General features: G+C 48.9%; 1 protein-coding gene across 1 annotated transcript in view; it reads left to right on the top strand.

Annotated features, from left to right (window-relative positions):
- The window catches only part of CTNNA1 (catenin alpha 1), a 282300-nt gene that overhangs the window by 106955 nt on the left and 152648 nt on the right, over positions 1-22697 (top strand). The window contains exon 6 of the mRNA XM_085617884.1: positions 4825-5091. Within this exon, the coding sequence (XP_085474010.1) occupies positions 4825-5091 (267 nt within the window). The remainder of the gene's footprint in view (positions 1-4824; positions 5092-22697) is intronic.

The following is a 22697-nucleotide window of genomic DNA, read 5'->3' as shown; positions in this document are numbered from 1 at the left end:
GACCCAAGGCTGGGATTGAAGGGGTGTGTTGTGCACTTCTAAGATCGCTTTTGAAGTCACCTCTTGAACAAAGGCAATTTTGAGTTTAATTGAATGGGCTCTGACCCGTGTTTTCAGAGCACCTCCGAGTGGAATATCTTTTGGGAACAGATGACTTTGCAGACTTCAGCAAGAAGTTCACGAATGGGAACTCCACCCACAAGTCCTTCTTCCCTACTTTCAAAAGTGGGGGTTTCCTCAATCGATCTTTTTGCATCACTAGCAAATGCAAAATGCTGAAACTTTGCCTCAAGGTACCCACACCCACTATCCAAGGCAACAGTACTATGGATGAGTTGGTTAAGGATATTTGCTTATGCTTTCCACCTTCACCATGATCCTTGTAGCTTGCACTTGGGTGCGTCAGCACTTGTTCACAACACTGCTAGATTTCTCAGCAGTTCCACATGAAAAGCTCCCCAACAGGTTGGACCTTTTCACTCCGAATGAAGGACAGATCCGACACCCAGACCCCAAAACCCTCAACCTAGCTACTTGGCTCCTGAAGTCAGAGTTTGGCTACCTTGACTTGCCACCAGAATGTACGTTTTGTTTGCTACTGCCAATCCAAGCAAGTTGTTTCTATGAAAGCCTTGGTGTAGGACATTGTATGCTACCTGCTTCATTTGCCTAAAGCAAATTTAGCTTACACTTCCATGTGGTTACACCTCGCTGCAATGGCTGCCTGTCGTCAAAATAGACCGCATCTCTCACTATTCAAAATTGTAGTCATCATGGCATTCATGGAAGGACTCAGAAGAGTTATTTGGCCTCTGGTTCCTCCAGCACCCTTCTGGAGCCTTACCATTGTTCTCCCTAGACTCATCGGTCCCCCTTTTGAGCCTCTTCACTTATGTCTGCCTTCAGTTTTTCGTGGAAAGTGGCATTTGTGGTTCCCATTACCTCACTCAGGCGTGTTAGTGAGCTCCAGGTTTTAACCTTAGAAGAACCTTTCTTTCAAATTCATAGAGACAAACTGGTTCTTCGTACAATCCTAAATTCCTACCTAAGATAGTCTCTCAATTTCACCTCAATCAGTCCATTGAGCTCCCAGTTTTTCCCTCAACCAGATTCAGTTGTGGAAGGAGCTCTTCATACCTTAGATGCCAAAAGAGCACTCATGTTCTACATAGATGGAACTAAAACTTTCAGGAAAACTAAACAACTTTTTGTAGCCTTTTCTCCACCCCATAAAGACAACCCAATATTCATATCTGGCATAGCCAGATGGATAGTCAAATGTATTCAAATTTGCTACATTAAGGCCGAAGGACCATTACCGGTTTCTCCCAGAGCACACTTCACTCTTAACCGGGGAGCCACTATGGCCTTAATTGGAAACATTACCATAGCTGACATTTGTAAGGCAGCTGCATGGAACTCACCCCACACTTTCACCAAGAATTACTGTGTGGATGTTTTAGTCCGCCAGCAAGCCAGTGTTGCGTACCCTTTTCCAAACTACTGCAACTCCAACAGGCTAGCCACCACTCTAAGGAGGGACTGCTTTACACCCTATGCAGAGGATGTGTATCTACAGTCACACATGCCATCAAACAGATTGTTACCCTGTAAGCATCTGTTTGTGACATATGGTGCTGTAGATTCATAAGCACTCTCCTTCACATATGCCTGTGGCCATTGTAGTTTATATATTTACATTTACCATGGACATTGCTTTCTTACACATACCTTACACTCTTTTCTCACCCGCCTGCAGGAAAACAATCTAACCATGTAGTAGATGCCCAGGCACAATATTACCAAGAGGAGTAGTCACTCGACCTCTTGACTCGAAAGACTTCTTTGAAGAAAAACATGTGTAACTCTGGACCCAACACTAGATGGCAGGAGTATGCAGAGCATGTGAATCTACAGCGCTACATGCCACAAACAGATGATTACAAGGTGAGTAACCTAATCCTTACCTACGTTGTTTCCGAAACAATCTCTGCAGAGAGCTAGCTTCATTATTTGGACCTCAATTTTTTTTTAAAATTCTCTATTGATAGAAAAAAAGACTTTCACAAGACTTATCAAATCTTTGTTTCAAGTTACAAAAATTGAGCTTTACAGTATGTGGACATGCAAACAATAACCCCTCTGAGCTAAATATAGATGTTTCACAACAATCTGATAACCAGCGGTAGAATAATAAAAATAATCGAAACAATCAGTCAAATTCATAGTATATCAATATTTTTGTCATTGCTACTGAACTTGTCGATGTTTTGATTCTCACAGAAGTCTGGGGTCGTCATCCAGGGGCAAAATAAGCGTAAAGAAAAGGCACAAGTTGAAAGAGAATCGCATTGCAGAAAGGTGCTCCAGATTATTGAAACGTGTGGCAGGCCTCTAAAACTCATTGCAAACACAAGGAGATGATGGACGGATCACTGAAACTTTTCAGACACTCTCCCCCAGTCACAGATCTGGGTTGAATCCATCATCGTTCTTTAGCTCACTTTGCCACCCCAGTTCAGACCCAGCTATATGCAAATCAGTCTCTACTCTGTGGCACATGGGAACAGTCCTGCCCGAATTGCCTAGCAAGGTCTTCCCTGGACCGGAAAAAAGCATCTTGGTACCGGTTTTGGGGTAACACCCCTCTTCAGCCAGGCTAGCTTGAATCCAGTGGCATGCAAAAAACAATGGATTCAACCCAGATCTGAGAGAGCGAGAGAGAGCGATAGAGAGAGATATTGAGTTTGTTCTCATGTTGCCATGCACGGAAAGGCCCTTTGGTAATAATACATGAATCTCCAGTGCCCTCATGTTTAAAAGCTATGACTGCTTCAGAGAAGCTTAAAAATGTTGTCTGTTGCAAAAGCGACATCCGAACAGAAAGCTAAATGAATAGCTATTCCATTCATTCTCAGCTGTATGGCACCAACTATTGTGATGCTTCTTTCACTTTGTTGCAGAACAAACATGAAAATAAAGTGCTTGGGAGCTGTAAAGAACAGCAATAAGAGCCTCCTTCAATGAAAAAAATAAAAAGTCCAGTAAAAATTAGAAAAAAAGACACCCACGCATCTTCACTAATGCAATTTTGCATCTAGATCTCATTAGTTATAGCCACAATGAAATCTTCACTGAACCATTTTCCCATAAAGTACACATGATCCCCTCAACAGAAAATAAACCACGCCCCCCCCCCCCCCCCGGCTTATTTACAGCAGAAGCATGTTTAATACTCGAATATCCATGTACCACTACCACACACACACAGATTCAGCTTCCATTACACGTATCACATTCTCATGGTAAGGATGCCTTCACTATGCCAAGAATTACCAATATCATTAGCAGTCTATGGCTACTGCATATTGTACACAGCCCTTTACAGAAACTCCACCCCCATGCATATTAAAAAAAAGTGTTCAGCACTACGCTTGCGCCAGCAGCGTTCTAAAAGTATGCCTGAGCCAGCAGTACCAGGGTAGGGCACCCTCATGCCAATGATGCTCCACATAGGTCAATAGACACCAGTGTGCCAGATCTGAATCTGTGCAGGTCCTGGCAAAGGTTGCCTAAGCTATGGTTTGCCTCTCATATGCCAAAAATTCCCTCCAGTGTGCTAGGGGCAGCTTTTTGCGTAGGTTACATCCTATATACCATGGTTGGCCAGTGACAAGATTTATGTCTAGTATGCCAGTACCCGCATTTAGCCATTCATCTCTCCTTGCGTATGCCCTGGCAACCTCCGATATGTCATGGGGGTTATGCTTTGCTCTCCCTTCCCCCAAATATACTAAGGGTCAGTAGAGTAACTGGCACGACAGGATCTGGCAGGCTGTGATCCCGGGTACATAGCCAGCGCATCAGGGGCTGGAAGTTTAAGGCCTACCAGAAGCTGGGGCTAGGCTGGGCATCGTGCCCCTGTGCTCTGTGTAGATTCTATTTAATCACAGGGATTAAATAGAATCTACACAGACCACCCGTTTAACAGGTGCAATGTCCTAATACCAGTTTGTCCACTTTTTTAGATTGTCTGTGTGGGGACTGAGCAGAATTGCACCCTCACACGAGCTAGCCAGTGATTCATCTGCAGACTGCTTTATTTGTACTTTGCGTTCTGCAGGTGGGTCATAATTCAGTACCGGTGCGCTGGTCTTTGAAGTTGTTATACTGGAGCTGTCGCCACTCCTTAGACCATTCTTCTCGTCTGTCTCCTAAGTTGTTCAGACCTTGCCAACAAAACCCCTCCAAATATCTATTTTCTTTTCATCATGTTTTTCTAGAACCAACCTCTAGGTGGCGGGACAATGCCCAGTATGTGAATCTAGAAGTCTTGAAATTCCCGGTAGGTAACTTCTCTCCTCCTCACACCAGGAAAACAGTGGAACCAGATGGGGGAGTAAGGAATGGCCCTCTAATGTTTTAGTTACGTAGACTTTATCCAATTGCCAACCCTTGTGCCCCTGGTTGACTTTCGATTAAGGTTTACTAGTTATCCAGCTACGACAAATACGGACCGGGAGTAAGGATAAATAAGTAATTGTGGTCAGACCTGCGGAAGGAGGTCCGCCAGGAATCGCAAGCAGTATTTACTTTTTTTTTTTTATTCATCCTTTTAATCCTGGGCATTTAGGTGGTACTGCTAACAACTTGTCTATAAAACTTTGAGTTTTGTACTTGCAGGTAAGCTGTGCGATCTTATTTTTACTACAAGGCAAGAATATTCATTGAACAAACCTAATTGGTGTCACTATTAAAGTTTTAAAAACTATGTAGGCCTATTTTCACCCATTAGTTTACTTGATTTTGCTTTTTATTTGGAAGGAACTTAAAGATATTGGTCACCGTGATCAGATGGCTGCTGCACGTGGAATCCTTCAGAAGAACATTCCTATACTGTATACTGCTTCTCAGGCATGTTTGCAGCACCCAGATGTGGCAGCTTACAAGGCCAATCGGGACTTGATCTACAAACAACTTCAGCAGGCTGTCACTGGAATTTCAAACTCTGCTCAGGCTACAGTGTCTGATGAGGCTACTTCGCAGCAGGTTGGGGGAGGAGAGCTTGCTCTTGCACTTAATAACTTTGATGTGAGTATAAGTATCTCTTTTTTGTTTTCTTTAATTTTAGGATATTTGTGAATCAAAATACTTTTTACAACATCTTTAATCTCAACTGGCTTTTTCTGTTCCCTTTTTGTTTTCTTTTCATCAAATGCTGATGTTTGAAGTTAACTTGTAGCTCCCAAATCCCATGCCATACACTGTTCTTCATACAGAGAGTGTGCATGCTGTAACTTTAATGATTGCAAATTCCATACGATGTTCACAAGCCTAAAGGCTTCTTTGTCAATGCACAATGGAGTTAGATTTTATTTGATAGCACTGTTGTATAGTTTGTCAAATCAAGTTTGTATGGGTGCACAAAAACAGTACAAAGTTTCTGTGTATGCCCCCTCCAAATAATGAAACGCAAGTAGTATTATTTAAAGTCTGGCTATACATGTATGTTTGTGTGTGTGTGTATATATATGTATAGATGTGTGTGTGTGTGTGTGTATATATGTATGTGTGTATGTATATGTTTCCATAGTTTGTCCTTTATTGAAGGAGCGTTAGCCTGCTGATGAATTCACAGAATTCCTTTATTAAAAAGCAAAACAGGCAGCTTACATCCAAATGATATTTTTGCCTGACGCGTTTCGAAGCGCCAAGCTTCTTGTTCACAGGCTTATCAGAAATGCTGCAGTAATGCTGAAAAACACACTTGTCTGCATGCCAATTAAATAGTTGTATTCCCCTCCGGTGGGCCTCGCAGATGACGGTTACCTTCAATACATGTTGGGACTTGTAGTGTCTTTCAGCCAATTCATTCCCTCCAGTGGGGTCTGCGCCTTCACCGGTTGTTAATTTGTGTATTCATTGCTCTGTGTGTGTGTGTGTCCGTCCCCTTGGCGTCCTTCTCCTGAACAGAGTCCTGCGGCACCCGGTCCAAAAAAACATCAATTTCACTGCTTTTCAGGTCAGTTTCTTAAAAAAAAAAAATCATTTTATTCTTCTTCTTCCATGGTAAGTACACACAATCCATTCTGTCTATAAGATCGGACCGACGCGTTTCGGCGAATTGCCTTCTACTGTGTATGTATATGGTCATGTGATCAAGGCCCCTTTGGGGTCAAAATGCGTCATGCAGCAGTGTTTGTTGGAACATAAATAAAATACAACCTGCACAGAATTGCGGTTTGTGCTCCTGAGTCTCATTCCTGATGCTTAATGAGTGAAGATTGGAGTTGTGTTGATGTGTATGTATATATGTGTGTGAGAAAGTGGGTTTCTGTTGCTGTAACCCCCCCCCCTTTCTTTTTTTTGTTGCCAGGCTACTGATGCTCTTTTACTTGGTGTGCCCTGAGCTCCTGCCAATCAGGTGCCCAGGGCCTGTGTTCCTTCCCTAAAACTGCCTAACATCCTAAACCCAATTGGCATCTCTGGCCACATATCAACCCCTGGTAAATGGTACCCTAGGTACCCAGGGCCCTGTGACCAAAGAAGACCCCGAAGGGCTGCAGCACTTATTGTGCCACCCTTAAGGGCCCTGTGCCCTGACACACACACACACACCCACACTGCCCTTGTAGGCTGAGTGTCTTGGTGCATCACAAAACCGAGAGTCGACATGGCACACAACCCTGCGTGCCATGCCCACAAACACTGCCCTGACATACCTCAGTCACTCCACTAGCGGGGTGCACTATGCCAGTGGTGAGGGTACGGGTGCATGAGCCCTGTACCCCTACAGTACCCAGGTCCATTCCTGGGCACTGTAAATGCAGTGCTGCCATTAAGAGTATATGGTGCTGGGAGGTAGTCATCACGAACTCCACAGCACCATGATGGCTACACTGAAGACTGAGAAGTTTAATATCAAACTTCTCAGCACATTAAACCCACACTGATGCTAGTGTGGGAGTTAATGTAAAATGCACAACAGAGGGCATCTTAGAGATGCCCCCTGAAACTAACCAACAACCAGCGTCCTGCCTGAGAGGCTGCCTAGGCTGCCACCCAGCAGATATGTTGCTGGACCCCTGGATAGAGAGCCATCCGCTCTCGTGGGTCTGCAACAATGCACATCCTGGGCGAGGTGCTAGGTCTCCATCCCCAGGATGGGCAGGGGAAGCTTCAAAGGCATGTCGCCTTTGTGAGCTTCTCCAGGCTACTTGCTGTACTCAGCAACTGGCCCCCACCGGTTCTGACCCCTACTTTGGCGGGGAGACTGGCTGGAAAACCCAAGGGAGAAAAGGAGGTGTGCCAGCCTCTACCAACCCCACCCCTCAGGTGGGGGAGGCAAGGTGAAGCACGACCTCGGGCTCTCGCCATCTTGGAGATGGGGAGCCCTACCCAATCAGGACTAGGCTACTGCCCCTCTCCCACAGGAGAGTTGCAGGCTAGGGGTGTCCCTCCCCAGGGAAGGGACCCATTGGACCCTGACCTCTACCTACCTGTAACGCCCCTAAATCTAGTATTTAGGGGCACCCTGAACCTTCCTTCCTCAGATTCCGAAACAACCAAGAAGAAAAGACCTTCCGTGCAGCTGCTAACAAGAGAAGAGACCAACTGACTTGGCCCTAGCCTGTAAGAAAGTGGGTTTCTGTTGCAGTAACCCCCCCTTTTTTTGCCTAATAGCTGATGCACTTTTCCTTGTTGTGCCCTGGGCTCCTGCCAATCAGGTGCCCAGGGCCTGTGTTCCTTCCCTAAAAACTGCCTAACAGCCAAAACCCAAATTGGCAAACCCTGGCCACATGTCAGCCCCTGGTAAATGGTACCCTAGGTACCCAGGGCCCTGTGACCAGAGGAGGCCCCTAAGGGCTGCAGCACTCATTGTGCCACCCTTAGAGGCCCTGTACCCTCACACACACACACACACACACACTGCCTTTACAGGCTGAGTGTCTTGGTGCAGAACAAAACAGTCGACATGGCACACATCCCTGTGTGCCATGCCCACAACCTACACTGCCCTGGCATACATCAGCCACCCCTCTAGCTGGGTGCCCTATGCCAGTGGTGTGGGCACAGAGGCAGGAGCCCTGTGCCCCTACAGTACCCAGGTCCATTCCTGGGTCCTGTAAGTGCAGTGCTGCAGCTAAGAGTACATGGTGCTGGGAGCTTGTCAAACACGAACTCCACAGCACCATAATGGCAGCACTGAAGACTGAGAAGTTTGGTATCAAACTGCTCAGCACATTAAATCCACACTGATGCCAGTGTGTGATTTCGTGTACAAAGCACCACAGAGGCCCCCTGAAACCTAAACCTACAATCCACGTCTGTCCTGAGGCTGCCACACAGCAGACATGTTGCTGGACCCCTGGGTAAGAGAGCCCCTGCTCTCCTAGGTCTGCAACAATGCACATCCTGGGCGAGGTGCTAAATCTCCTCCCCCAGGAGGGGCAGGGGGAAGCTTCAAAGGCATGCCGCCTCTGTGAGCTTCCCCAGGCCACTGCAACCCCCCACTCTGGCAGGAAGCTTGGCCGGAAACCCCAAATAAGGACAGGGGATGTGCCAGCCTGCCAACCCCACCCCTCAGGTGGGGGAGGCGAGGTGAAGCACATCTCCGGGCTCTCGCCATCTTGAAGATGGGAAGCCCTGCCCAATCAGGACTAGGCTCCTGCCCCCCTCCCACAGGAGGCAGGCAGGATAGGGGGTGTACCCACCCCAGGACACTGACCCATTGGCCCCTGCCCTTCACCTACCTGTAACGCCCCTAAATCTAGTATTTAGGGGCACCCTGAACCTTCCTTCCCCAGATTCCAGATTCAAAACTACAAAGAGCAAGAAGAATGAAGACCTGCCCTGCAGCTGCTGAAAAGAGGAAGACACCAACTGCTTTGGCCCCAGCCCTACCGGCCTGTCGACCCTCGAACCTGCTCCTGCTCCAACCCTGCATCTCTTGTGGCCAGCAACCTCACCAACCCCGGAGGACCTGGCTACCTTTTGGCTCCAAGCCCCTGGGACTCCCATGAGTAGAGGCTCTACTCAAAAACCGATCTCTAATCCCTGGCAGCAGCCCGGAACTGCGAACCCAGCACACTCTGCACCAGCCAAGAGTGAACAAAGACCCTGAGGACGACCCCACGGCGACCCCGAGTCTGGCACCCAAGGACCTCCCTCGACACTCCCGAAGAAGCCTGCAGACTCAGAACAAGGTGCCCCCCCCCCCCCCCCAAACTGGGATCAACCGAGGGTAAGATTTCCGACACCAAAAGGCACCCCTGCACGCGGCACCCCACGGCCCCCTGTGCCCAATCCCGGGGTACCTACCTATCCTCCAACTACCCAACTTACCTCTCGAAGTGGTGGTGGCACCTGAAGAGTCCTCGTCCCCGAGCTTGCAGTCTTTTTCTAAACCGGAGATTTCCCATTGAAAGCAATTGAGCGCCCGAAGGCTCCAAAGCCCTCTGCACCCAGCCGCCCGAGTGGCCCTGGCAGTGAAAACTCTACACCTACCTACTTCCCCACTTGCCCTGAGTAAGTGACCAGGAGCCCAGCTCCCACAGCCCCGTGGCTTGCCAGTCACCAGCCACCAACCAAGGACCCCCTATCCCTCGTAGGATAACATTGAGCCTAACTCTCTCTGCACCCGGCTGCCCTAGAGCCGCTGAGGGTGAACCTACTGTACCTACCAGACCCTGGGGGACGCCTGAGTCTATGCCCAGAACCTCAACTCTGCCAGTCGAGTACTTACCCTTAAACCGCGAACTTCATTTACCTCATAGGGTAACATTGACTGGCTTTTTCCTGAAATTTCTTGTAAGTGTGGACTTTTCAAATCTTAAAATATTCACCAAAAATCAGCCGAGTAACGAAAACTAAATTACTCACCTGCTCTTAGGTGAGCTCCCAGTGCTGGATCTTGGTGCCCAGCACTGACTCTGAAAAATACTTACAACTGTACTTACCCTTAACTCAATTTTCTTCCATAGGAAACCATTAACTGTTTTTCTGTGAAATTTCTTCTAAGTGTCGATTTCTGCAATCTTTAAATATTCTTCAAAAATCGTATAATATCTGAAAACGTAATTACTTACCTGTTTTGGATAAAGGTCCCAGTACTGAGTCTAGGCACCCAGTACTGGATTACAAAAGTAACTAGAACCTACTGTACCTGTAACCTGAATTTTCTTCCATAGGGAATCATTGACTGTTTTCTTTGAAATATTTTCTAAGTGTCAACTTATAAAATAGCTAAATATTGTTTAAAAATCATTACAGTAATTAAGTCGACTTGCATCACTTGATTCTGAGTACTGACCCAGGACTGAATCTAGGATCCAGTCCTGGAATTCCAAAAGTAATCTAAAAAGTGATCTGTGGCACATAACTTAAATTTGCCATTGAGCTCAATGCATTGTTGTGTTTCAAACTAGAGTTGCCTATTGCAACCACTTGTAACTGTTTACAAAAGTCAATTGCATATTGCAAAAGTATTTATATGAAACATCTCATTCTGAGAAAGTATATTTTAAATCCAAGTGTTGGTTATAAAATAAAACAAGCATCTATTTTTTTATATATAAACCATTGGCCTAGAGTTCAGTTATTGAGTGTGTGAGACCATTTGCTGACTGAGTGTGTACAACAAATGCTTTACACCGTCCTCTCATACTGCCTTACTGCTCGACCAAGCTACCACTTTAGAGAGTAAGGTTATATCTAACTTTAACCTCTGTCAAACCCTGGGGGACTGTGGACTCTGTACACCCTGTACCTATTAAGGAACAGTATATACAGAGCCACTTTCTCACATAGCCCTACAGGCCTGTCGACCCTCGAACCTGCTAAACCCCGGCGTCTCCAGTGGTCAGCAACCTCAAAAACCCCAGAGGACCTGACTGCCTTGTGACTCTAAAAGACAGGGACTCCCACGAGCAGTGGTTTTGCAGCATGACTCTTTCTGGATTCACTATGCTGCGCATTATTCCGATATCTAGTGGTTGGGTCTGGAACAGGTGGGCTTCGACATACCACCATTTGGTGTCCTTCGTGACGTTGACGCGCTTCCTCCGGAAGCTCCCACCTTTGGTTGCCATCTTCAGATTCTTTTTTCCGCCGTTGGGTCTGGATCAACAGTGAAGGGGCTCCAAGAACTTTGGAATATATCACCGGGGAAGACACCGGAGATCAAGTAAAAAAGAAGCTCGACAACAGTACAGAGAACATCGAAGAATTCGAAGTTTCGAAGGAGAATGCGCATACAGGGGGGCTCCCTGGGCGCGGTGATGGACAAAACTCCGTTTAAATTCTGCGCGAACTGCCACCGCAAGTACGCGCAAAAGGACAAACACCCGGTCTGTAATCTCTGCTTGCCGCTCGACCATCGAAGCGAGGACTGCAACGCCTGTGCAGCGTTCATCTCGAAGACCCTCACAGTAAGGGAGAGGCAGAGAAGAGCAAACTGCAACATGAAGGAGCGATGGGGCAGCCCCCATCGCTCCGAGATTTGGGACTCTCCAGCGGAGAGGAAGACCACATAGCAGAAGGACAAGAAGACAACTTGGCCGTTGGTCGAAAAGAAAACGTCGAAGGAGGTAAGAGTCGTCGAACCCTAAACACTCCACTGATACTCGTAAACGCTTGCCAAAGTCATCGAAAGGAGCAGGGCCGTCGAAGCACTTGACGTAGACTACTGCATCCAGGGACAAGCAGACCGTCAGATCCTCTGAGAAGGACCCCCAGACGGCGAAGTCCCAAGACAAGGGAAAGGCGCCGAAGAGTGGCCACAAAAAAGAGGCCTCTACGTCGAAAGCCCGAAACATGTTTCGACTACAGCGTCGACAACCGCGAAGAGTAAGGTCGAGGCCCTCGAAGCCGATCACGCGGCAGAGATGAAAAAGAAAAGGAGGAGGCTCGAGGCCGAAATGGTGAACATCTTGCAACGTAAGAAAGACTTCGACGAAAAGTTGAAATTCTACAGCATACTGTGGAAAGCAACACCCGAAACACTAGGGGGCGTCGAGGATTTCCAAACGCCAAACACACCTGATCCTGGAGAGGAACAAGAAGAGCTGTACTACAGGACAGGCGAAGAAGATGACTTACCAAGAGTCGACATCTTCGGAGGCTCACGACTTGCCATGGGAAGATCTCGACGCCAAATCCCCGGAGGAGGGCGTAGAATCGTATCCATCGAGGCCTTCGCTGCCGGACGACATAGGGATCTACAACCAAGTCATCAAAAGGGCTGCTGACACGTATGGAGTGCAGCTAGAGGAAGAGAAACCCCAGTCTTGCTTCCTCTTGGAGACCTTGTTGCCATCCGAGACTAAAAGCCAGTTCCTGCCCATACTCCCAAGTGTTCTGGACCAAGTGAAGGAGGCATTCAAGGAGCCTGCCATGTGTAGAGCAGTGACTCCACGAACAGAGAAAAAATACAAACATTCATCGAAGGACACCATGTACATCAGAGGGTCAGTACCAGCCGACTCCATCACATCCACGGCTCGGAAAAGAGCAAATATACCCACAAACTCAGGCCCACCACCAGACAAAGAAAGCAAGAGGATGGACCTGATGGGTAGAAAGATGGAATGGAGTGCAGCTATACAATGGCGCATCGCCATCTCCAATGCACTTATCAACAGACACGCATACCAGCACTGGGAAGAAGTGGGAGAACTCCTCAAGCACGTACCAGAGCAATACCAAAGAAGGGCAAACCACCTGGTAGAAGAGGGGAAGAACATGGCTAATAAGTCAGCCCTAGACGCAGCAGAGGCATCTAGCAGGCAGATGATGCTGGGGATCACAGAAAGGATGCATGCCTGGTTAAGGATTTCGGGATTCAAGAATGAGGTCCAAAACAACATCCTCAACACACCTTTCAACGGGAAACAGCTGTTCGGAGCACCAGTTGATGAAATATTGAACCAGCTGAAAAAAGATAACGAAACGGCAAGGTCTATGGGGGCGCTGCAGTTCCGAGGTATGTGAAGAGGAACACCTTCCAGGAGACCAACAGGCAGAGGAAATCATCAACCTGGGCCAACACACCAAACCACCCAGCTAGGTTATCAAGGGGGGGTAACCAGGGACAGCAGTAGGGACAGCACCAGCAGAACTGGCAGTACCAGCCCAGAGTACAATCCTTTTGAGGGCGCGGCCGAGGAAGGCCTAACGGCCAGAGGGGAAGTCAGCCTCCCACAGGAAAGTGACTCGCCAGCAAAACCAACGCACACCTGGATGAGACCTCCTCCAACACGCAACACCAGTAGGAGGCAGATTAAGACACTTCCTCCAGGAGTGGAGGAAAATAACATCAGACAAATGGATATTGAACCTCATACAATATGGGTACTGTATAGACCTGGAAAGGCCACCGCCAAACAGAAGGCCAAGGGTCAAAGTGCGTTCAAAAAAAGAGCAAACACACTTGATGCAGGAAGCAACAGAACTGCTAAAGAAAAGATCCATAGAAATGGTACCACAAAAACAACGGAACATTACGTCCAATTCTAGACCTCAGATTCTTAAACCGGTTCATAAAGACTCAGAGGTTCAAGATGACCTCGCTCCAAGAGGTCATACCTCAGCTACATAAGGGAGACTACATGGCAACTATAGAATTAAAGGACGCCTACTTGCACATCTCCATTAACAACAAACACCTCCTCAGGTTTATAATCAACAAAACTCACTACCAGTTCACAGTGCTAGCTTTCGGACTGAAATCAGCACCAAGAGTCTAAACAAAATGGCTGGCAGCAGTAGCTGCACACCGGAGGAAGGGGATACATGTATACCCATACCTCGATTGGCTGGTAAAAGCAAGCTCCTACCACAGGTGCAAGAGGCACGTAGAGAGAGTGATACAGACGCTTGCCCAATTGGGGTTTTCGATCCATTGGGAGAAGACGTCAATAGAACCAGAACTGAAGAGATTCTTCGGAGCAGAGATCAACACCATACAGAGCACGGTGTTTCCATGTGCAAAGAGGACTCTGGCTATATGCAAGGAGACACGTCTTTACCGCAAGGGGCAAGCTCTGACAGTGAGGACTGCGAGCAAACTGATGGGGATGATGGCATCATGCATACATTTGGTACCAAACCTTCGACTACACATGAGACCATTCCAGGAATGGATCCAGCAGCAATGGTCACAAGCGACAGGAAGTTGGGAGGATCTAGTGGTTGTCACACAAACAGTACAGCAAGAAATAGCGTGGTGGAACCAGAAGAACTTAGCACAGGGGAGATCATTCACACAACCAACTCCAACTGTAACCATTACAACAGACTCCTCCCAGAAAGGGTGGGGAGCGCACTCAAACAACCTCAAAGTAATGGGGTTGTGGGGACATCAGGATGCAATACAGCACATCAACTACCTAGAGCTCAAGACAGTGTTGCTATCCTTAAAGGCCTTTCAGAAACTGCTGTACGCACACAGAGTACTGATACAAACAGACAATACAACTACCATGTTCTACATCAACAAGTAAGGAGGGACACAATCGGCGACACTCTCCCGGCTAGCGCAGGAGATATGGAGATGGGCAATCCCCAGGGAAATAAACCGGTTAGCAATACATCTACCAGGCAAGGACAATGTAGAAGCAGACTGGCTCAGCAGACAGATGTCAGCATCCCACGAATGGGAGATCAACCAACAAGAAATCCAGAAGGTATTCCACAAATGAGGGACTCCGCAAATAGACATATTTGCAACACACCAAAATGCAAAATGCCAAAACTTCGCGTTTAGAGTAGCGTGCAAACAGTCCCTGGGGAATGCGCTATGGATAAGCTGGTCAGGGACATTTGCCTACGCTTTTCCACCGATACCGCTACTACACAGGTGTGAGAAAGTGCCAGCTTTCTTGCATGGTATGCCCCCACTTTTTGCTGAATTGCCGAATGTACTTTGACTGATTGTGCCCTGGACTCCTGCCAATCAGGTGCCCAGGCCCTATGTTCCTTCACTAAAACAAACCAAACCCAAATTGGCAAACCCTGGCCACATGTCAGCCCCTAGCAAATGGTACCCTAGGTACCCTAGGTACCCAGGGCCTTGTGACCAGGGAAGGCCTCTAAGGGCTGCAGCACTCATTGTGCCACCCTTAGAGGCCCTGTATCCTTACACACACACACACACTGCCTTTGCAGGCTGAGTGTTTGGGTGCAAGACAAAAACAAAGTCGACATGGCACACATCCCTGTGTGCCATGCCCATCACCTACACTGCCATGGCATACATCAGCCACCCCTCTAGCTGGGTGCCTTATGCCGATGGTGTAGGCACAGGAGCAGGAGCCCTGTGCCCCTACAGTAACCAGGTCCATTCCTGAGCACTGTAAGTGCAGTGCTGCCATTTAGGAGTACATGGTGCTGAGAGCTCGTCAAACACGAACTCCACAGCACCATAATGGCAACACTGAAGACTGAGAAGTTTGGTATCAAACTTCTCAGCACATTAAACCCACACTGATGCCAGTGTGGGATTTAATGTACCCAGCACCCCAGAGGGCATCTTAGAGGTGCCCCCTTAAACCTAACCTACAATCCAAGTCTGCTCTTAGGCTGCCTAGGCTGCCACACAGCAGACATGTTGCTGGACCCATGGGTAGGAGAGCCCCTGCTCTCCTGGGCCTGCAACAATGCTCATCCTGGGCGAGGTGCTAAATCTCCTCCCCCAGGATGGGCAGGGGGAAGCTTCAAAGGCATGCCGCCTCTGAGCTTGCCCAGGCCACTGCAACCCCCCACTCTGGCGGGAAGCTTTGCCCGGAAACCCCAAATAAGGACACGGGATGTGCCAACCTGCCAACCCCACCCCTCAGGTGGGGGAGGCGAGGTGAAGCACATCTCCGGGCTCTCGCCATCTTGTAGATGGGAAGCCCTACCCTATCAGGACTAGGCTACTGCCCCCTCCCACAGGAGAGAGGCAGGATAGGGGGTGTACCCACCCCAGGACAGGGACCCACTGGTCCCTGCCCTTCACCTACCTGTAACGCCCCTAAATCTAGTATTTAGGGGCACCCTGAACCTTCCTTCCCCAGATTCCCGATTCCAAAATACAAAGAAGAGCAAGAAGAAAGAAGACATGCCCTGCAGCTGCTAAAAAGAGGAAAAGACCAACTGCTTTGGCCCCAGCCCTACCGGCCTGTCGACCCTCGAACCTGCTCCTGCTAAATCCCGGCATCTCTCGTGGCCAGCAACCTCACAAACCCCGGAGGACTTAGCTACCTTTTGGCTCTAAGCCCCTGGGACTCCCATGAGTAGAGGCTCTACTCAAAACCTACCTCTAATCCCTGGCAGCAGCCCGCAACCGCGAACCCAGCACACTCTGCACCGCCCAAGCCTGGCCAGTGCCGGAGTGAACAAAGACCACGAGGACGACCCCACGGCGACTGTGACCCCGAGTCCGGCACCCAAGGACCTCCCTCGACACTCCTGAAGAAGCCTGCAGCCTCAGAACAAGGTGCCCCCCCCCTACCGCGATCAGAGGGTAAGATTTCCCGACACCAAAAGGCACCTCTGCACGCGGCGCCCCACGGCCCCCTGTGCCCAATCCCGGGGTACCTACCTATCCTCCAACTACCCAACTTACCTCTCGAAGTGGTGGTGGCGGCACCTGAAGAATCCTCGTCCCCGAGCTTGCAGTCTTTTTCTAAACCGGAGATTTCCCATTGAAATCAATTGAGCGCCGAAGGCTCAAAAGCACCCTGCACCCTGCACCCAGCCGCCCGAGTGGCCCTGGCAGTGCAACCTCTACACCTACCTACTTCCCCACTTGCCCTGAGTAAGTGACCAGGAGCCCAGCTCCCACAGCCGCGTGGCTTGCCGGTCAGCAGCCACCAACCAAGGCCCCCCTATCCCTCATAGGATAACATTGGGCCTAACTCTCTCTGCACCCGGCCGCCCTAGAGTCGCTGAGGGTGAACCAACTGTACCTACCTGACCCTGGGGGACCCCTGAGTCTATGCCCAGAACCTCAACTCTGCCAGTCGAGTACTTACCCTTAAACCGATAACTCTATTTTCCTCATAGGGTAACATTGACTGGCTTTTTCCTGAAATTTCTTCTAAGTGTGGACTTTTCAAATCTTAAAATATTCACCAAAAATCAGCCGAGTAACGAAAACGAAATTACTCACCTGCTCTTAGGTGAGCTCCCAGTGCTGGATCTTGGTGCCCAGCACTGACTCTGAAAAATACTTACAACTGTACTTACCCGTAACCCAAATTTCTTCCATAGGAAACCATTGACTGTTTTTCTATGAAATTTCTTCTAAGTGTCGATTTCTGCAATCTTTAAATATTCTTCAAAAATCGTATAATATCTGAAAACGTAATTACTTACCTGTTTTGGATAAAGGACCCAGTACTGAGTCTAGGCACCCAGTACTGGATTACAAAAGTAACGAGAACATACTGTACCTGCAACTTGAATTTTCTTCAATAGGGAATCATTGACTGTTTTCTTTGAAATATTTTCTGTCAACTTTTAAAATAGCTAAATATTGTTTAAAAATCATTACAGTAATTAAGTCGACTTTCATCATTTGATTCTAAGTACTGACCCAGGACTAAATCTAGGATCCAGTCCTGGAATTCCAAAAGTAATCCTAAAAGTAATCTGTTGCAAATAACTTGAAACTTCCATTGAACTCAATGCATTATTGTGTTTAAAATTGTGTTGCCTATTGCAACCACTTGTAACTGTTTACAAAAGTCAATTGCATATTGCAAAAGTATTTATATAAAACATCTCATTCTGAGAAAGTATATTTTAAATCCAATTGTTGGTTCTAAAATAAAACAAGCGTATATTTTTTTATATATAAACCATTGGCCTAGAGTTCAGTTCTTAAGTGTGTGAGACCATTTGCTGACTGAGTGTGTACAACAAATGCTTTACACTGTCCTCTGATACTGCCTTACTGCTCGACCAAGCTACCACTTTAGAGAGTAAGGTTATATCTAACTTTAGCCTCAGCAAACCTCTGGGGACTGTGGACTCTGTACACCCTGTACCTATTAAGGAACAGTATATACAGAGCCACTTTCTCACAGTAGGGTCTTGGGGCGGGCTTCCAGCCATGCTAGACTCTGCAGGTCACTAATTCGACGTTGATGGCTCCGACAGAGGTGATTGGAGACCCCGAGTTGTCGAGGTGGGGGGGGAGGGCGGGGGCTGAGATACCGAGAGGGCTCTACAGGACGGCAAAGGTAAAGAGGATGGCAGAGATATTGAGCGGGCACTCCAGGAGAGCAGAGGTGAAGAGGCTGAGTGGGCACAGAGGAGTGCCGAGATACCGAGGGCTTTGCAGTAGGGAAGAGATGAAGAAGAGGCTGAGGGTGCTCCAGTGAGAGGTGGGCAGAGATGCAGAGAGTAGGGCAGAGGTGAGGAGACAGAGGGGTCACAAGTGAGAGGAGTACGAAGAAACTGAGGGGGGGCACCAGTGAGAGGAGGGCAAGAAACTGAGGGCACTGCAGGGGCAGAGGTGAAGACTGCAGGTGAACAGAGGAGGGTAGAGATACTGAGAGGGCACTGCAGGAGAGGAGAGCAGAGCAGAGGTGAGGAAGAGACTGAGGGCACCCATGAGAGGAAGACAGCGATACTGAGAGGGCGGATTTGAAGAGGAGACTGATGGGGCACCAGTGAGAGGAGGGCAGATATACCGAGGGCACTGCAGTGTGCAGGTGAAGCCAAGGCCGAGGGGGCACCAGTAAGAGGGCAGAGAGAACAAGAGGGCCCAACAGGAGGGCAGAGGTGAGGAAGACACTGAGGGCATGAGGGCACTAGTGAGAGGAGGACATATACTGAGAGGGCACTACAGAGGTGATGAGACTGAGGGTGCCACAGTGAGAGGAGGGCAGAGACAACTATCTGGCACTGCAGGAGAGCAGAGTTGAAGAGACTGAGGTGGCACTCTGGAACTCAATCTGGAACAAGCATTGAAAATGCAATAGGCCTCGCCTTTTATTAGTTAAAGCCATTTGCTTTGCTATATAACACCATTAGCAAAGCAAATGGCTTTAACTTAATGCGAGGCCTATTGCATTTTCAATGCTTGTTAGCCCTGTGCTTGGTCATCTCTGCTTGAGAGGAGCCAAGGGCACATAGTGTGTGCGCTGGTTTCAGTATATGGATACACCATTAGGAAGGTACGGATGACAGTCACTGAACAAGCTTTTCTCTGTGTCGTATGCACTATTGCCTGGGGGACACAATATGCAGTCTCCTGAAATCTCTTGGCGTAAGGCCTACCTAGTGTGGCCGGACAACACCGCTTGGAACTAAGCCCCCCTGGGACACTGTTCCGCAGTTGAGAGAACTCGCACTTTAGGTTCCCAGTTTCTCCCTCCACACCAAACTGTGTGCCTCAATCCCATCCCAGACTCCAGCCCAATTTGGTGTAGACTTCTCTACCAGGTCTGCTCAATAGAATGCCTCCCCCAGGTTGCGTGCAGTCCCATTAGAATTGCAGCCTATTCCTTTGTGTCGTTGAGCCACCGCAGCGCAGTGTGCCTGATGTGTAGTAAAGTGGCTCTATATATACTGTTCCCAAATAGGTACAGTGTGTGTATAGAGTCCACAGTCCCCAGAGGTTTGGCAGAGGCTAAAGTTAGATATAACCTTACTCTCTAAAGTGGTAGCTTGGTCGAGCAGTAAGGCAGTATCAGAGGACAGTGTAAAGCATTTGTTGTACACACTCAGTCAGCAAATGGTCTCACACACTCAATAACTGAACTCTAGGCCAATGGTTTGCATAAAAATATATGGTTGTTTTATTTCCGAACCAACAATGGGTATTAAAATGTACTTTCTCAGAATGAGATGCTTTTAGTTAAACAATTTGCAATATGCAATTGACTTTTGTAGGTAATAGAGCAGGGGCTCTCCTACCCAGGGGTCCAGCAACATGTCTGCTGTGTGGTAGCCTAGGCAGCCTCAGAACAAGATTTCCCGACACCAAAAGGCACCCCTGCACTCGGCGCCCTGCGGACCCTTGTGCCCAATCCCGGGGTACCTACCTATCCTCAACTACCCAACTTACCTTTCGAAGTGGTGGTGGCACCTGAAGAATCCTCGTCCCCGAGCTTGCAGTCTTTATCTAAACCGGAGATATCCCATTGAAATCAATTGTGCGCCCGAAGGCTCAAAAGCACCCTGCACCCAGCCGCCCGAGTGGCACCTCTACACCTATCTACTTCCCCACTTGCCCTGAGTAAGTGACCAGGAGCCCAGCTCCCACAGCCGTGTGGACTGCTAGTCAGCAGCCACCAACCAAGGCCCCCCTACCTCTCATAGGATAACATTGGGCCTAACTCTCTCTGCACCCGGTCGCCCTTGTGCCGCTGGGGGTGAATAAACTGTACCTACCTGACCCTGGGAGACCCCTGAGTCTATGCCCAGAACCTTAACTCTGCCAGTCGAGTACTTACCTTTAAACCGATAACTCAATGTTCGAGGCATATGAGCTGCAGATTATACACTGTGCATAGATCGCCATCTGGTGTTGGGCCCGGATGTTTGCAGTTTGTTTTTCTTCTTGGACAGTGTTTGGAAGTCACGAGTTCGGTGACTCCTCCTTCGGTCCGTACTGCGCATGGGCTTCGGCTCCATCCTCCGATTGTTTTTTTCCGCCATCGGGCTCGGATGTAATACTTCGTGCTCCTGCTTCGAACCTTTCCAGTTCGACCTTCGACGAAAAATCCTCGTCCATCGAGATTCTTCAGACAAAATCATCTTCTTTATCTCTCTCTTCGGCACTTCTTCGATTCCAGGCGGCGGCCTTCGGGCCTATCTCGACTCCGGTCTCGGCTGATGGAAAGGACTCCCTTTAAGAAGTGCCCTAAATGTGGGTCTAAATTTCCCCACACCGATTTACATCAGGTGTGCAACCTCTGCCTCTCTCCCGAACACGATGCCCGAGACTGCCCCGCCTGCAAGTCTTTTCGATCGAAAAAGACTATTCGGGATCGAAGAGCTAGACGCACCATGGCGCACTCCTCGACCTCGGCTCCACCTGACCTCTTCGGAGAAGACATCGGAGCTTCGGGACAGCAGCACACCGAACAGGAAGACGACCTCGCCAGCGCTTCCGAGGCCGACGACTCCGACGTGGAGGAGATCACACCGGCGCAGAAGGTTGTGAGTACTCTACCCCCTCCCACTCCCGCGCCCACACCGAAAGAGACTCCGGTTACACCTTCTCCTCCGGGCCTAGGCAAAACCAAACATACCGCTTCCATCACCCCACCTTCGGGCCCGGTGAAGAGGCATCATAAGTCTCCCGGCGGCTCGTGCTCGAGCCAGCCTACTAGCGGTGCCGAAAAACACCCTTCGGCACCGAAGAAAACCACACCAAGCTCCGTTCCGAAGCAATTGGTGTCGAAACCTGGCCTCTCGGTGCCGACCAAACATAAATCCCTCGGCGCCGAAACTCCCGTGCCGAAACCTGCCTCTGCACCAAACAAAAAATCGGAGGCCCCGAAAAAGCATGGCACAGATAAACCAAAGAAGCCGTCGGCCCCGAAAACATCGGCGCCAACAGATCAATTGGTGCCGGAGGAACTATTCACGCCAGATCCTCGACAAAAGACTTTAACAAAGGATCCAAAGACTGGACATTTGACTTTGTCTTCAAAGAAAAGACATTTAGACAAACCAGCTCCTCCTCCACTGCCAAAACGGAAGGACTCTGCCACATCCCCTTTCAGAGTACCCTCCCCACCACCTCCACCTCCCCCCCCCCCCCCTCCCCATCTCCGACCCCTCCACCTTCTCCACCCTTGCCTCATCGCTCTCCAACCCCGTCTCCAGACCCTGATGACCAAGGGGATCCATACTATGATCCAACAGATGCCCCACAAGACCCCACCCCTCCGGGAACACCAGACCCATGGGAGGATTATCATAATCCAGATGTCCCAGATGTACCTCAGGATGATCTTTATCCATCCAGGCCATCTCCACCAGAGGACTCCTTGGGGTTCCACCACTTGTTACAACGGGCGGCGCATTATCATGGGGTGGAGTTACACACTGATGCAGTTGAGGAAGACTTCCTACTTGATACCTTTGACATCGCAGATAAATCTACTGCCATACTACCCATGCTTAAAGGGGTGACTAAACATGCGGCAGAGGTTTTCAAAGACCCAGTCAGGGCTAGGGTCTTAAACCCCAGAATAGAGAAAAAATAGTAGGCCGCCCGCACAGATCCTGCCTATATTAAAGGACCTGCACCCTTAAGCTCATTAGTGGTATCCACAGCTAGGAAGCGGTCCAATTCTCAGTCATCGGGTGAGGCTCCACCACCCGATAAGGAGTCCAAGCTCTTAGATGCGTCAGGCAAACGCACCGCCTCGCAAGCTGCCAATATGTGGCGCATTGCCAACACGCAAGCGCTGCTGGCACGGTACGACAGAGCGCACTATGATGAGCTGGAGACTATCATGCAACCTCTTCCAGAAAAATATAAAAATAGGGCTCATGAACTAATACAAGAGGGAAAGACCATTACCAACACCTCTATTAAATGTGCACTTGACGCAGCAGACACCGCTTCCAGGGCTATAAACACCAGTGTTCTGCTTCGCCGCCACGCCTGGCTCAGAATCTCAGGCTTTAAGCCAGAGGTACAAGCATCTATACTAAACCACCCTTTTGACCAGCAACACTTATTTGGC

This window comes from Triturus cristatus, chromosome 7, assembly GCF_964204655.1.
Source record: "Triturus cristatus chromosome 7, aTriCri1.1, whole genome shotgun sequence".
In the NCBI taxonomy this organism is placed as follows: domain Eukaryota; kingdom Metazoa; phylum Chordata; class Amphibia; order Caudata; family Salamandridae; genus Triturus; species Triturus cristatus.
Note: the sequence above shows the minus strand (reverse complement) of the source record. Positions and strands in the feature narration are given on the sequence as shown.